A 13,757-nucleotide genomic window follows, 5' to 3' on the forward strand; every position below is an offset into this window, starting at 1 on the left:
GGTTGATGATGAGTTGGATGCAACTGATTTCGTTTGATTCCTGACATCAATGTGGTTCACTGAGCACAACCAAAATTGATCTGTGAACAAAGAGCCAGGAGTAAGCCCTGGATTGTCCCTCCTCCCCCACACAAAAAAAAAAACACACGAAGGGAAAGAAAAGGGTGTTGAGAAATTATGTTGGTTAATGCATTTGCCTAGAAAGTGGCTCCATCAGAATTCTGACTGTGCATATGGTTCTCCAAGCACAGACTGAGTGTGTAACCACAAAGCTGACAACATATAAGTCAAGCAAATATTGAAAGAATGAATAGACGTTAGTTACTCCTGGAAAAGCCAGTCTGGAGACTGAATTAAGATGCTTACATTAATAAGATAATAATAAATGTCCACCCTAGTTGGAAATGAATTAGTGGTTCTTAAGTATACATCCTTTATTTAATTATGAGTTTTCCAGAGTAATCTACAACCTCTACATGACTGAATATATTTTCTGCCATAAGAATAAAAAAGAATATGTTTTAGTACTATTGCTAAGTTTTTAGTTTTTAGAATTAATAAGAAATAGTTGACAGAAAACCAGATTAGGGAATGCGTAAAAACATGGAGCATATGATACAGAAAACTGAACACACCAAGAATGTTGGAACAGTACCTCTAGAACCTTAAAAAGACTCTATCCTAGGCCTTGTCCTAGGACCTGCGCAAATACCAAGATTGCTTGCTACAGTGGCCTTATTTTCTCATCCACAACCGAGAGGGAAGGTTCCTGTCACCACAAAAAAACAAACAAACAAACAAAAAAACCTGGAATGTGGCAATGAGAAGGTATGGAGCCAGTGGTTGTTCCCATGACAATATGCTTCAAGAGTGGAGAAATCCTGAATCTCTTAGGCCACGGAATTTTCTTCCTTCCCCAATACTTACTATGCCTATACAAAAAAATGGTGGGGTAACACCAAGCCCTGCCACTGCACCACTTTTTCTGGTTTTGTTTTGCTTTAATTTTTGTTTGTTTTTTGATATTATCTCACTTCTCTTTTTTCTTCCACTTTTTTCTTTCTTTTTCACTTTTGTGGATATTATTCGGTGATTTTTTTCTTTCTATTTTAGTAGTTGATATGTGGGAACTATGTTGGGAACAGGAGTGGAGTGAGGACAACATTGGTGGTTGGAATGCCCTTCATTCATTGTCACTATGTACCGTAAATAATTCTGTGTAATGAACTTCAGTCACAATAAAAAAAAAGAAAACCAATAAAAATAATGCTATACAGTGTTGAGGTAAAGAATAATATGTATTCATTGCTAATCACAAATGTCGTAGATTTCTGGCTTCAATTAATTTTCAATTTAGAAAAAAGTGTGTATTTTGTTGTGCTAGACTTTAATTTTAATTCAATTTAGATCATTTTTGTAACTTTCTTATGAATCAGTAATTTAGCTTCAATGAGCAAAAAAATGTCTCCAGTGGCATTTTGTCAACCTTCATGCACTAAATCAAAGGCTCAATGATACTAAATCAACTAAATCAGAGTTATTTTGAAGTTAAATGATTAAGAATTTATAATTTTTCAGGGTTGTCCAAATGCCTGGCTTCATGGTTTCATCTTTAAAGAACCCAGTTGGATCCTTCCTAAAGCTCAAGACACTTTTGTATATATCAAGAACTTGAGGCTGGTTTTCAGTGCCAATTTAATGACAGGAGTATTTAATAAATGTTTAGTGTTACTGATTTATAAATTCTAAACGTATTGACCTATTTTTCTCAGAATGTAAATTAGTATTAGTAAAACCATTCTCTGTCACCATTATTCAAGATGGATATTTATAAAATATTCTTTATGTGGGACAAAGAAGCCAAGACATTACTAGAGTAACAGCCATTTTATTGTTATAAATCTATCTCCATAAAGTTTGGACTTACATGCTCGCTTTCTTTTTGTTTGGTGAAAGCTGCCACTGTTCATGACCAACTGGAGCACAGATTTTCCTTTCCTCCAACCAAAGTCGCTGTGGTTGAATGGTTCTCTGAACAAAAAGGTTATGAATGCCTTGAGGGAGACGGGATATGTGTGCATGCGTGAGATTTTATTTAAATCACGTGAGAACAAGGATGTAGAAAAGGGATCTATGCTTGATTAGAAGAGAGGGATGAAATTGAATTTTGCGATATATTTAAAATATTTTGTTAATTTTTAAATTTTCTATTTACAAACCCAATTATAAATACCCATGGCATCTTTTTTCTCTGAATATTTTCAACAGTACCTAATTGTTAGCATGATTCTTTTGAACAATCTTTAGCCATCAGTCAAAGCACAATGACTGGTGTTGAGGAAGCAATCACATGCACATAGCATATTGGCTTTCAAAAGTTACTCTAAATCAGTGATTCCACTTGGCACTCAAGACAAAAAAGGAACAATGAATAGAGCGATAAAGATTGCACTCTCTTGCTAAATGGCTTCTGGAAGAGTAAGAAACAGGCTTGGTAAAGATCTTTTCACTTCATGTGACTTTCTCTTAACAAAGAATATTAGTACTAAGCCAAAAACAGAAACTCAGATACTAGTATGTATGTGCTTCTTTAGCCAAATTCCAGTTCTACATAATGCACAGTTTTATTAAAATAATCACACCACTAAATACAACAAGGTTTTAAATAAATTATTGAAATTATTTTGGAACTGGCTGCTAAAAATTGAATCTATTTTTGGCAAAGTGCAATTAGATCTTATTGCATCCCTAGATAGACACTTTAATCCTTCTATGTAATGTTTTACATGGCCTCTCAGGGTTTGAAAAACCATATAAATTATATATTTATAAGATAGGTGATTGTGACTCACTGAAAATAAATGTTGCTCTAAATCCTAGGAAGTCATAAATTAACATCACCAGTTAGAAGAAACAATAAAAAGTTGTCTTCAATTTTACAAAAAATAGAAACTTAGGGTATGGTAGGGTTTATAGTGGGTAAGGCACTTGCCTTGCACATGGCTGACCCTGATTCAAATTCTGCATCCCATATTGTTCAGTGAGCCTGCCAGGAGTAATTCCTGAGTGCAGAGCCAGGAGTAACAAGAAAACTGCCAGGTCTGGCTCCAAAACTAAAAAAAGTTAATTAATTTTTACCAATTCAGTAAGAGAGAATAATTATAGCTTTCCATAATACATATAAACTTACTTAACCTAATTTTATTATTTCTAAGTCAAACGATTTTACCCAAAATTTGAAGACAGTTTTGGTATTTCATTCAAGAATTAGAGAGACACACTTTATTAGAAAAGATCATTGAGAAGGATGGCCTTGAACATGCCAAAAAAGGAATGGCTTCACTATTCTGTTCATTGACTTCACCTGTGTTGGAATTGGTGGATAATCTGTTCAAGCTCAATGAAGGTCACGTTTTTGCATAGGTATCCATGCTAGAGCATACTATGCTAAGATAGGTGTCTAGCATTCTCGAGGACCTGTCATCAATTTGTTTCATATGACAATATAACATGGATAACTATGAATATCATTTAGAACATAGATTATTTCCACTTGAACCAAGAAATATTTAAATTTCTTCTGACAATTGTCAGATATTGCAGCAGGCTGGCTATCTGACTCAAGAGTCAAGATCAATCTTTCTATGCATGAAATCTTGGTTTGTTCCCTTATGTCACAGAAAGTAAATAAGTGAATAAATAAAATATTAGAGCAACTACAAGAGAGATCTTTAGATTATTCCTCACACCATTTAAAAAGCAGCCATGCAAAATTTTTGCAGTGGCTATAGTAATCACTGAACACTTCATCTCACGAAAATGATGAATTTTGATTTTCTGCAAAAAATAATCATGTCAGTTTCTTCACATTATATCCTTTATCCAAAGTCTTTTCTACTGTACACATGTATCTTATACCTCACCTAAGGTCTTTGGTATTCTTTTAATTTCTACAGAGATCAAGTGTTTTGTTTTTAAAGTCTGGGGTCACCATTAGCTCCCAAGTTCTTGTCTGAAGAGAACAGAGTGAAACTAGAAATAGTAATAAAAATATCACCCTAGAAAACTCAAATGAATATAGTGCTATTTACATATAATATGTAGAAATCAAGAGAGAGAAAACTATTAGTGTCATTATTTCTTTTCTTTTTTTTTTTGGTTTTTGGGCCACACCCTGTGACGCTCAGGGGTTACTCCTGGCTATGCGCTCAGAAGTCGCTCCTGGCTTGGGGGACCATATGGGACACCGGGGGATCGAACCGCGGTCCGTCCAAGGCTAGCGCAGGCAAGGCAGGCACCTTACCTTTAGCGCCACCGCCTGGCCCCTAGTGTCATTATTTCAATGGACTTAGCTGTAAAGCAAGACTAAAGGAAATCTTTAATCTGAAGAGACAATGCCCGTCATCAAAGTATACAAGAGCAAGGATGACAGCCCCTGTGAGCTGATGACAACCACTCAATGTGTAGATGAGATGACAGATTCAAAACTATCCAACCCTTGTTGAAGGGAGTGTAACTGCTATCTATTCTCTAAAGTATTCTTTATATATCAGCATTTTCACAACTTTATTCATAATACTACACTGCAGGTATTATTTTGGAAATCAACAAATCCTGAAAATTTCTATGCAATAAATTGCAGGTGTGAGAGATTTACACATAAAATCTAAAAAGGGTTGTGAATGAATGTTATCTCTAAAGAAATAAGTATAGATATAAATACAAATTTGTAAAAACAAAAATAAATATGCTTTTTTTTGAATAGTCAGTACTGGTAAAATAATGAAAGTTTCCAGCAATTGGGTTGCCTGAATTTAAGGCAGCTTCTTCAAGTGTACTTATTTTAGTTACTCACACTCAGGGGTCCTCAAACTTTTTAAACAGGGGGCCAGTTCACTGTCCTTCAGACCGTTGGAGGGATGGAATATGGTAAAAAAAAACTATGAACACATTCTTATGCACACTGCATATGTCTTATTTTGAAGTAAAGAAACAAAATAGAATCAAATACAATATGTGGCCTGCAGTCCGTAGTTTGCCACACTGAATCTTGTGTTTCAGATTTATTTTCAAATACAAAGGTATCTGCAACCTACATCAAGCACCTATCATACAGATACTGCTTTATCTTTTAAGATATATGTATATACTCATACAATTTTCGAGAAAAAAAGCAGAGACCAGTGGAGTGTATTATAATAAAAGAATTTCATTGATTTAAATTTGTTTTAATTAAACCATAAAATCAAATTAATATTTTCTACTAAGCCATCAAAATATCGATTTTACTCACTGTAAATGGTCATCATTTATATCTCCAGATGAGTAAGTGTTCATATCAGCACTCATACCCAAGTGGACCAAAGTAGATAGCTTGAATATGTAGAAATTAATGCAAATGCTCTATTCTAATGCTGAAATAGAATTAAACATAGAAAAATGCACACTTCTAATTTTATTCTAATAAACATTAAATTTCTTCTTTTAATGAAGGAGAGACACTGTGAGAAGCAAACATTTGTTTGTTTTCGCAACATCAGGCTAGAGAAAATTTGGAATAATTTCCTTACATACCATACTTGAAGCAGAACCACGGGTCAGGTTTTTTCTAGGTCAGAAACACAGTTGTAACTTTACAGTGTTGCAAAGGGCATCTTGAAATAGGAATGAGGTCATCTTGAGAATTTGTCCCAGGAGCAATTATGCAAAAATGGCAAAGGATAGAGTGATTTTTCTCTTTCAATAATACTCATTCATAAACAGCATGTATAGTATTTAAAATGAGGAAATAGGGATTGTCTTACAGTAAATTTAGACAGTATAGCTCTCAAACGTCCTTCTGGAAGTTAGAATGCACAGCGATGTCCAAAAGTTTGATACATATGCTTTGTAAAAATAGAAAAAAAAAGTTGCTTTTCGATGCATGCAAGAAAGTTATAACCAACAAATTAGTAGTCTCTCTGAATACCACCAAATTCTTTAAAGATAGACTCTGTGCCATGAATTGCAACGAACACCTTATTGATCTCAGTTAAAGTAACAAGTAGTTTTCCAAACCTGTTCTTGAGCTGCAAAGAAAGACAAAACTACGCATAGTTTCCTGGAAGCATGCAATTTCACTATGGCAATGTGAAACTGGGCGTGCATTACATGGGAGGTCTGGACCTGCTTCGGCGAACTAAGAAGATCATGAGCATTCTTCGAGCGCAATGCAGAAGCTTTATAGAGAGGAGAGTTCAAGAATTTGGAGCAATCTTCTCGTAATTTCATTTTTGAAGTGCTATTCCCCCAGCTTCAGGAATGCAAGGTGATGGGAACAGATTGAGGCCAGATGTTGGCTACAGGAGCAAGCAACTTTAACAGCCAAAATGGGCAAAGTGTAAATGGCACCAGATGAAACCGTTTCAGCGTTGAGAAGCAGGAAGAGGCTGCGAGCTGTGTCAGAGATGATTGTATTATCCAGTGTCACATTTGAGACTGCATAACACATTCACCAGCGAGCCGGGGGGGGGGGCTCCTAAGACTGCGAGGGGGTCCCACAACACACAGCACACCAGAGGGCAATGCACAATCCAAAAGAAAGAGAAAGAAAGAACGAAAGAAAGATAGAAGAATGAGAGAAAACAAGCAAAACACGCGTCTGTCGTGCACAAACCTTCGGGCTCTGTGTTCTCTTTGTGGTGTACTTGCTTCAGCGGGCAGCAGAAGATTTCGTGACACTTAGCACGAAAGGGGGACTCTTTTTTCTTTAATTCCGCAGATTGGATGGAATCTTGCCGTAACATAATGTATTCCTGTGTGCCAGGGGGGGCGTCATCCAGAACTGTGGTCACCACATAACAAAATGAACTAAAGTTAGAGCTTCAGGAAAGCAGTGGCGAAGGTATTAAATCAAATCTACTTCCAGAGAAGACTAAAGAAACAACATTGTTAAGAAAGATTGCAAAAAAGAAACAAAAAGCTAGTTGACTGGTTTTAGGGACTCAGTTTGAAATAATGAAGCTCTGGAAAGAGCTTACTTAAATATCACACACACACACATATATGTATGTGGGTATATATTGTTAGTATAAAGAAATTTAAGTGTCAAATTTCCAGAGGAGAGATAAACTCTTTTCATATCAATAACCATGCTATAAATACTAGGTAGAACTCACATATTTTCATTGAGATACAATATAAATATCTACTAGTAATATTGACAAATGTATACCAATTAGCATTGGATGACTTAAACATTTTTTCTCTTGGTTGGACTCTTCTGAGAACTTACTCTCTATATAGCATATACTGAGAAGAATCGGGGTACTGCTGTTTACCTTTTTAATTCTCAAATGAAGGGGACTGTTACTAATATTCTTTAAAGGTTTGAACCTTTCTTAATATTATTTCAAATGCACTGGATGAACCTAATCAGCAACACTAAGTCAACATCCACTTGCTATATTGTCGAAGTGTCTGCTCACTCATTTGGACCTTAGAGGTATATATATCCAAGCCCTTGCAGTTCACATTTTCATGTCTAGATCCCTTATGCATTTCTTAATTAAAAGTGTGAATTTCTAGTGTTTCCTCCTGTAAAAACAAGGTGTCTGCTTTTACAGGGTCTACTACAACATTTTTTAGTCTGATAGCCACCCACCAAAGTGAATACAAATTTCATGTACATTTGGATAAATAAGGAACTAATCCCAAAATGGTTTTTTTCTTCCTCTTTTACACCCTTCCCAATGAGACCATTCCATTCTACCAGGAATGAGTCAGTGCCTCCAAAGCTATGATTAATGATGTGCTGACTCATTTGACTCCCCCAAATACATACACTTAACATGCATTTAGGGGGGAGTGTTATCATCAGCAAGCTTCTTATAGGAAGAATAGTGCTGTAGTGTTTAGAAAATCAAAATAGCTGATGTCAGAAATTGTATGGGAAGTAGTTTCTAGGTTTGACAAAACTCATCAGCTCTTTGGGATCTTAATGGGATTTAAGAACTTCTTTTTATGCTGGAGGTAAAAATATATGGAACAAATATCAACATAATAGTTTTATTTTTGATTTTATGCTGTTCTTAGAACTTACTCCTCTCTCTTTGCAACAGAGACCCCTCCTGGTGAGACCCATGGGGACCTTGTGGAAGTCCAGCATTCAGTCTGGGACTATATTGTAAGGTAAAAGCCCTACCCATTATATTATCTCTCTGACCCTCTACAGAACTTTTAAATTATACTATGAATTTAGAACAAGTTCTTAAAATAGTGTCTGTATGTGGAATCTCTTTCTCCTTTATAAGCCATTCAATTATGCAGTAAGGTGATGAATATTTTAGTTCTTTTTCTATTTTCCCTTATTGCTATGCAACAATAATCAGAAATACTATATAGACACACCACCACAACTTTTCCTGGCAAAGAATTCCCTTTATCTACTAGGAATGAGACTAACTCCTTAGAATCTCATTTTCAATGCACATCTTCACTGGCACCAGCAGTTATTTTAAACATTTACAACCGTATCTCCATGATGAGATAGTTAGGGTATGATAAAAGAGCAAGAGAGTTGAAGAAAAGTTTTCATTGGACTATCCCCAAATACGTAAAGACTATTCCACAAACTGGAACTCTTAAAAATAGGAAAGCAAACATTCAGAATTCTATGGAAGCCGAGAAAGCCCATTTTCATACACTTTATATGAGACATTTTCAGATTGATTAAAGGACAATTGGAAGTAAAATGTTCAAAGTTTTAAAATAATATTTTGGGAGCATTATGAAACTAGGAATATTTGTATTCAGAGGAACATGATAAAAGTCAGTGATTTTTCTTCCTTTTTTATATTCAATACCAACAATGATATCACAAATGGGCATTTTTGGAAATTCATAGCTGACTGAAGCAAATAGCCTTTGGCTGACTCTTCAACCATCAGCTTTTCCCAGCTGGTCATTAATTCCCAGAAAATGCCCTGCACTGCCACCATTATTGTTTAATTAGATACAACTGGTTATCTGTAACATGCAACAAAATTCGAGGGAAAATGACATGACATGCTGACTGTTACAAGAACTAGCCCCCAAATTTATCATAATGGGAAAGCATGAAGGTCACAAAAGTGCAAGATAATTGCTTTCCACAAAATTCTCTCTCCTGTTCTTTCTTCAAATCGAATTTTCAAAGCAAAGTGCCAAAGGTGCCAAGAGGAGAACATTTAAAGGGCCATGTGAGTAATAACCACAGGCGCAGAACATTTCCTTGGAAATCGTGAACATCTGGGAGTTAATGGCTTGGCTTTAGGTCTCAAACTGTCCCTGCTCCAGCTCTAAGCATCAGTTATTCAGAGAAAACAAGTAAAAAGAGTAACAGCTTAGTGTCATGTTGACACAGACAGAGCTATAAACAGTTAGTAGTTTTTAAATGATGTTGCACATAGACAGTATTTTAGTAGAGTCTATAAAATTCCTGAAATTGAGGACACTCTAGATAAAATACAAAAGTATTTCATTAAAATCCACTGATTCACTGGTATCCCTTAAGGACTGCAACATATTTACAAAGACAACAGGACAAATGGTGGACTTTCTACAAGACCCCAGCCTTAAGGCCTAATTCTTTTTCCTTAAATTAGTGATGAAAGGGCCAGAGCAATAATATAGCAAGTAGGGTGCTTGTTTGGCATGTGGCCAACTTATATTTGATCTCTGGCACCACTGATGGTCCCTGAGCACCACAAGGAAATACCCCTGAACACAGAGCCAGGAATGAGTCCTGTGACTTCTGGCTATGGTTCCAAAACAAACAAATTAAAAATTAGTGATGGAATATTTCCAAAGGAGACTAGTTCTAGGAAATGGATAGTTCAATGAAGTCAAGTCATAAAAATGGGATGCTATTATGTCTTGGGGTGGAAGAGTCAGGAATGCTGAGAAGCTATCTTGGCTCTGGCCTCACACCTGGAGGTCCTAGGTGGGGTTATGCATGTTTCCCACATACAAAGAATCCTCTACAGCCTGTTAAATTATCTCTGGCACAATTATGGGACATCTACTCCATGTCCAAACCAATACTTTTGACATTTTCCATTTGATAGTGTATTCCTTTCTTATATGTGACCTCTATTCTCTGAAGACAATTACTCTCCTCTAGTTTTGTAAACGACTTCCCACACTTATTAAATGACTCCACCTACCCTTTCCCAAATTAGATTAATCAACATTTGGAAATAAAGATAAAAAAAACACCAGAAAGTGGAAGAACAATTTCCACAAACTTGCAGAGGTTCACCTTGACTGTTCAAGATAGCTAATGAGAATAAGAATGTTTCTTGGTTGATTCCTGGACCATGGGGTACCCTGATTTTAGAAGTCCTCTGAGTCCCATTACAAAAACTGCCAAGAAGTAGGCCTGTGTCAGGAAATTCTGTCCACTTAGCCATAGTTTTTGGCTTTGATCACACAGATCCCCTACTCATGACACCAAAGTCTCACAAGTGTTGTGGGTAGTTGGAAGAGACAAATGCAAACATACCAATCCACACATCCACAGTCACACATTCACTGATAGGCAGCATATTCAGCCATAGAGGTGAAAAAAAAATAAAGACTTTGATAGTACAATAAAGGCTAAAAGCTATGAGCCTATTTTATGTAAGAGCTAGTTCCTCATACAAATGGATTTCTAGTGAATAATATCTGAATCTAGAATTGTGTTCCAAACCACAAAACTAGAAAACTGACCTGGCACTAAACCACTTCTACTCTACTTCAAAGTTTTTTTCACTAGTTATCAAGATAGAGTAGGGTTGGAGGGGAGCATATTTATGGAAAAAAAGTTTAATTTTAAGCATGGTAACTAGACTTGGGTCACACATGTTCACAGAAATGTAGTATTATCATTTAAAAATAGACATAAAGAAAGCATCACTCTAGATCCGGATTTAAGTATAGATAAAATAAGAATTTATTAAAATGCAATATATGATTAAATGTGTTTTTTATTTTTGGAGAGTTTGTTTATTATGGAGGGTACATCTGGTAGTGTTTAAGGCATACCCCTAATTTTATGTTCAGAGATCAGAATTCAAGGTACTTAGAAGACTATATCACAGTTTGGATCAGAGTTGGTTAAGTTCCTGTACTCCAACCCTAAATTATAATTTATTAATGTTGACAATAATTTATATCTTCTATGTTTAGAAAACTAAGTTATTGTTACTCTATAACCTTTTCACTATATATAACATTGGGTATGTCAAAAGCTACTCAAATATTTAGGATTTTTACACAATACTACAGGGCAATTCTCCAGTTTATTCCAAAAAAGAATTTCTCTAGATAATGCGACCCTTATCTTAAAATAGTGTTCTTCAATATTTTTGCCCTGCCAGACTGACATATATCCTGCATCCTAGTACATAGCAATAGTTAGAACCATGATGGTAGACCAGCTGTTTTTAACTTTTATATTTTTGCATGCTGTCACAGATCCATGAAATGATATCTTAAGACCACTGTCTTAAATAATATAGATAAGGATTAGGAGAAGGCACATAATTGACAAGGCACATAATTATTAAAAATGCACAACCTAGGAACTATAATGTCAATGGATTTTCCAGCATTGTAGTATCATTATACATAAGCACTGATGTATAAATAACATAGACTGAGTTTTTATATTTTTATCTTCAAAGATTATCTCTTTTCTAACAAAATTTTCTTTTTTAGCCAAAGGCATAAACACAACTTGAGATAGCTGAGGAAACTAAACTATGCTTCAAAGTCATTGACCCTTCAATGGACCAAAGTAATCCACAAAGTTTATGAGAAGCAGTAAACAAAACCCCAATTATTTGAAAATGTTTTTTTAAATTAATGTTTCACAAAGATGATTCAATGTAATTAGTGATACATGATTTTATATTATATAAAATCTGAGATTGCCAATGGAATGTAATTGGATTGTAAGGGATATTAGACATGTATTTGTAACTCCAATAAACAAATAAAATTTTCCACAGGGCTGAAAATTTAGTAAATTATACAAGTCCTCAAATATCCTAACATAATGTGAAAGAGACAAGAAAATGGGATAAAAATGCCTATTTCAGGCCACTGAGCTAAAAAGTACATTCAAAAATAGAATGTATTAACTCCAGACCTATGCCCCATCTCAGGTAGTACTTAAACTATCTTATAACTCACTACTTACGATAGTATAAGTAGATTATATAATTTACTTATGATATCAACATATGACATATAATATTTAAGATTTACCACGACCATGTATACTATCAAGATAATATATTTAAATGTAAGTAAGCAACTTGATAATTCTCTGAAAGGTATGTTATCAAAACTAATGATCACTTGACTTATGATCAAGGTTGAAACAACTTTAAAATAGTTCTAGAGATTTTACATATTTTCTGTTCTTTTTTTTTTTACATATCTTCTTTATCTCTGTTATCCCCAGACAAGCACTACTTAGTAGGTCTTCTGTCCAATTCTGTTTTATTTTGACTTTTTCTTTTCATGGTAAAATTCAATGCATATTGCCTCCCAATAGTGAATGACTCCCAATCTACAAATTACTATCATACATAACTACTATGATTCCCCTTTTATGCCCTTCAGGGATATACCTAAATACAATCTCCTTGGAGTTGTAATTTTAATCACATGAGGTAGGTTTGTATATGCAGATATCTATAATCAATTTATGTATATATGTATTTATTTTTTGTCAAATTCTATAAGATCTCCGAGGCAGAAACAATATATTTCTTTTCTTCTCATTATGTGTGAGGTCTAGCATAATGCATCCCTCATATATTCAAACATTTTCAAACATTAAACAATTCAAGGATGCCCCACTTTTTTGCTTTTTTCCACATTTTGAGGACAATAAATAACTGACTTAATTTACATATTATCTCTATGGAGAATTATCTTATGCCATATCACAGCTTTTCTACCATTATCTCAATCATTATCACAGACTTTCAAGGAAACATTAGATTGAACATTACTTACACATAGTTATCTCCCATCTATAACCTGAATACAAATTCCCAAGGAACAAGAATTATTTCTCAATCTATTTTATTTCACCTTTGGTTTCCTAATGATCCACATTGCTTTATATATGGTAACATCACAGTGCAAACTGAGACCCTTCTAAGGAGTCAAGACGAGTTTTAAGATGAATGGGTAAGACATGTTTAGTTTAGCTTAACACAGGGAAGGCACATAGTTCTAGGTGCCACAAATATTGGGCAACTTTTTGGAATGCTACTTCAAGTCTCTTTTCTCAGTTTAAAAATAGTATGATATGCAAAAACAACAACAACAAAAATAGTATGATTTGTACTTGGGCAATATTTATCTTTACTAGCACTTTTGATCAAAAGGACTGAAAAATCTAGGTTTTGAAAGGTCATCCTATGCATCACCAATGTTTAATAATATCCCCCATTTGCTTCTATTGATTAGATGACAGCATCATTCTCCTTCCCAACTTGTGTCAACCAAAATGTTTTAAGTTATAGACAAAGACAGGTAGCTTTACCCAATATGTATGTATATTTGTCTGAATCTACATGAGTCTCTTAGTCTAGAGAAATGTCGTTTCTTATACATTTATTTTTGAGGGAGCATACCTGTTAGCATATAGAAATTAGTCCTGAAACTTCTTGGGGATCAGTTTTGGTTTATCTGGGAGGGGGCATGTGTTACATGGGACTGAACTTGAGCTGCTC

The 13,757-nt window shown here is 34.9% G+C and overlaps 1 protein-coding gene across 2 annotated transcripts in view; it reads right to left on the reverse strand.

Moving 5' to 3' along the window:
- FGF13 (fibroblast growth factor 13) overlaps positions 1–13,757 on the reverse strand; it is a 610,838-nt gene that overhangs the window by 240,821 nt on the left and 356,260 nt on the right. For both annotated transcript variants that reach the window (XM_049767522.1, XM_049767523.1), the window contains exon 3: positions 6,656–6,823. In XM_049767522.1, the coding sequence (XP_049623479.1) occupies positions 6,656–6,823 (168 nt within the window). The remainder of the gene's footprint in view (positions 1–6,655; positions 6,824–13,757) is intronic.

This window comes from Suncus etruscus, chromosome X (assembly GCF_024139225.1).
Source record: "Suncus etruscus isolate mSunEtr1 chromosome X, mSunEtr1.pri.cur, whole genome shotgun sequence".
NCBI lineage: Eukaryota > Metazoa > Chordata > Mammalia > Eulipotyphla > Soricidae > Suncus > Suncus etruscus.